At 62.0% G+C, this 1,923-nt stretch overlaps 1 protein-coding gene across 1 annotated transcript; it reads left to right on the plus strand.

Moving 5' to 3' along the window:
* Positions 1–1,435, plus strand: LOC106149089 (cuticle collagen 13-like; the record flags this gene model as incomplete). Its single annotated transcript, XM_013516771.1, is given in 1 exon segment — positions 1–1,435. A coding segment is annotated over 1 exon segment (553 nt), but the record flags the coding sequence as incomplete, so codon positions are not given.
* Between the last annotated feature and the right edge of the window lie 488 nt (positions 1,436–1,923).

The raw sequence follows: 1,923 nt of genomic DNA on the forward strand, positions 1-1,923 counted from the left end.
CGCGGCCCCAGGGTGTCCCGGAGCTGCTGGGGGAGCGGCCAGGGCGCGCGGGCCCTGCCCCGTCGGAACGGCGTCTCGCTTGGCGGCCCGCTGGCGGCCCTCGTTTAGGCGGACTGGGTCCCCCGGGGGAGAGGCGGGCGTGGCAGTGTGGCCGCAGGAGCAGAGGTCACCCGGGGGAGCGAAGGTCCTGCGGGGCGAGCGCCCGGTCAGCAGTCCTCCGGGACCGGGGCCTCGCGCGCCGGCGCCCCGGGTGTGGATGCGGGGAGCGTCCCTACGAAGGCTGCGGGCCGCTGCCGCTGTAGCAGCCAGCTCCGTCGCCAGTGAGCAGGGCGCCGCTGCCCGCTCGGCACTTCCTCCCCGGCGGGGTCGCGGCCAGCTCAGGCCCACAGAGGGCCGGGTACTCATGGCCCGGCCACACCTCAGGGAGTCAGAGGCCAGGGCCCTGGCCGTGGGGACGCTGGCAACTTCGTGTCGTTTGGTGGCCCCACATCACACCCGGAAGCACCCCTGGCCCACAGGTGTGGCCCCCAGCTCATGGGGTCTCTTGGCATAGGCACCTTCAGGGGGCTCTACCTGTCCCCGTCCCCGTCCCCATCCCCATCCTTGTCATCGAAAGAACCGAAGGGACGATGGGGCTGTGCTAGCAGCACCCCAAGGGTGGGTCTCGTGTCCCTGCGCCTGGCTTGGCTGCTTCCGTGGCCCCGCGGGCCGTGGACGCCCACCCAGGCCCCAGGAGCACACAGCCTAGAGCTCTGCCTCCATGGTTCTCTCCGAGCAGGTGGTCCTTCCCCCGCGCACCCCCGGCCCGGAGGCCACAGCACAGGTGTGCTAGGGCAGGGGCCACGCGTCCAGGGGACAGGGATGATCAGCGAGCATCGAAGGAGTCCCAGCAGCCTCCTGTTCCCCAGAGCCCGGCGGGAGGCTGCATTCTCCTCTGCGCCAGCGGGACGACGGCCAGAATTGATGCCACGCGAGCGGGCCGTGCTGGGCCCCGAGCTGCAGTGTGGCCAGCGGTGCGTGGGGTGCAGGGAAGGAGCCGTCAAGCTTCTCGGGGGCAGAGCAGATGAGGCTCTGGCTCCCCAACAGGTCTAGGGGTGGGACCACAATGTGCTTCCCCATTCTGAACTAGGAAATGACATGCCCCCAAGGCAAGGTCATCATGCCGGAAACCGCCCTTCATCTGTGACTGCATTTGGGGGCACAGCGGGAAGAAGCCTTCGAAGTCCCCGTGCAGCCCCTGGATGGCAGGCTCCTGGGCCTGGGGCAGCCGCGGGCATCTCCCACACACGCTCCGTGTCTCCTGTTTGCTCAGTGCTTTTTCTGTTCTGATTTTAGTTAGAACGAGCCTGTGATGGATGTGGGACTCTTCTCAATTGCTCTTTAAATTGTCACTTTTTAAATCTTATTAAATGAAGTGTCGATTCCTGACAAATAACATTAAAAGTGTTTTATTTCTAGAAGAGTTGGGAAAAGAAATTATTTTCAGCAAGAGTGGGATGTGTTTGTTAGACTGACTCTTTGGCCAGGCAAAAAAGGGTTTTGAATTGTGGAAAAAATTGCTTAGTAGTTACGCCGTCGCCCCAGTTGTCAAACTGCTGTGCACACGACTCTGACCCAGTCGGCCTCACCTGCTCTTTAATTTAGAAGATAACAGAATTGTAATCACTTAGCCTTTCTAGAGCCCGGGGAGAAAGGAGGGTGTGCTCTACAATAAAAGCGGTGTGTTCCTCTGTCGGGCGCGGAGGCCGCCGGGCAATAAAGAGATGGAACATCCTACTGCAGACTTCAATTAGGGGCCTCCCTTTGGACAGGGAAGAAAGGTGTCAGAGATGAAAAGAAAATTAAATTTGCCTCCTTCCGGGAGGTTCTCCTCATTAGGGGTCGCTTCCCCTTGCTGTTACCCTGCCTCCCGTGCGGTGGCCG

The sequence above is a fragment of the Chinchilla lanigera genome, unplaced genomic scaffold, assembly GCF_000276665.1.
Source record: "Chinchilla lanigera isolate Chin_1 unplaced genomic scaffold, ChiLan1.0 scaffold00036, whole genome shotgun sequence".
Lineage (NCBI taxonomy): Eukaryota > Metazoa > Chordata > Mammalia > Rodentia > Chinchillidae > Chinchilla > Chinchilla lanigera.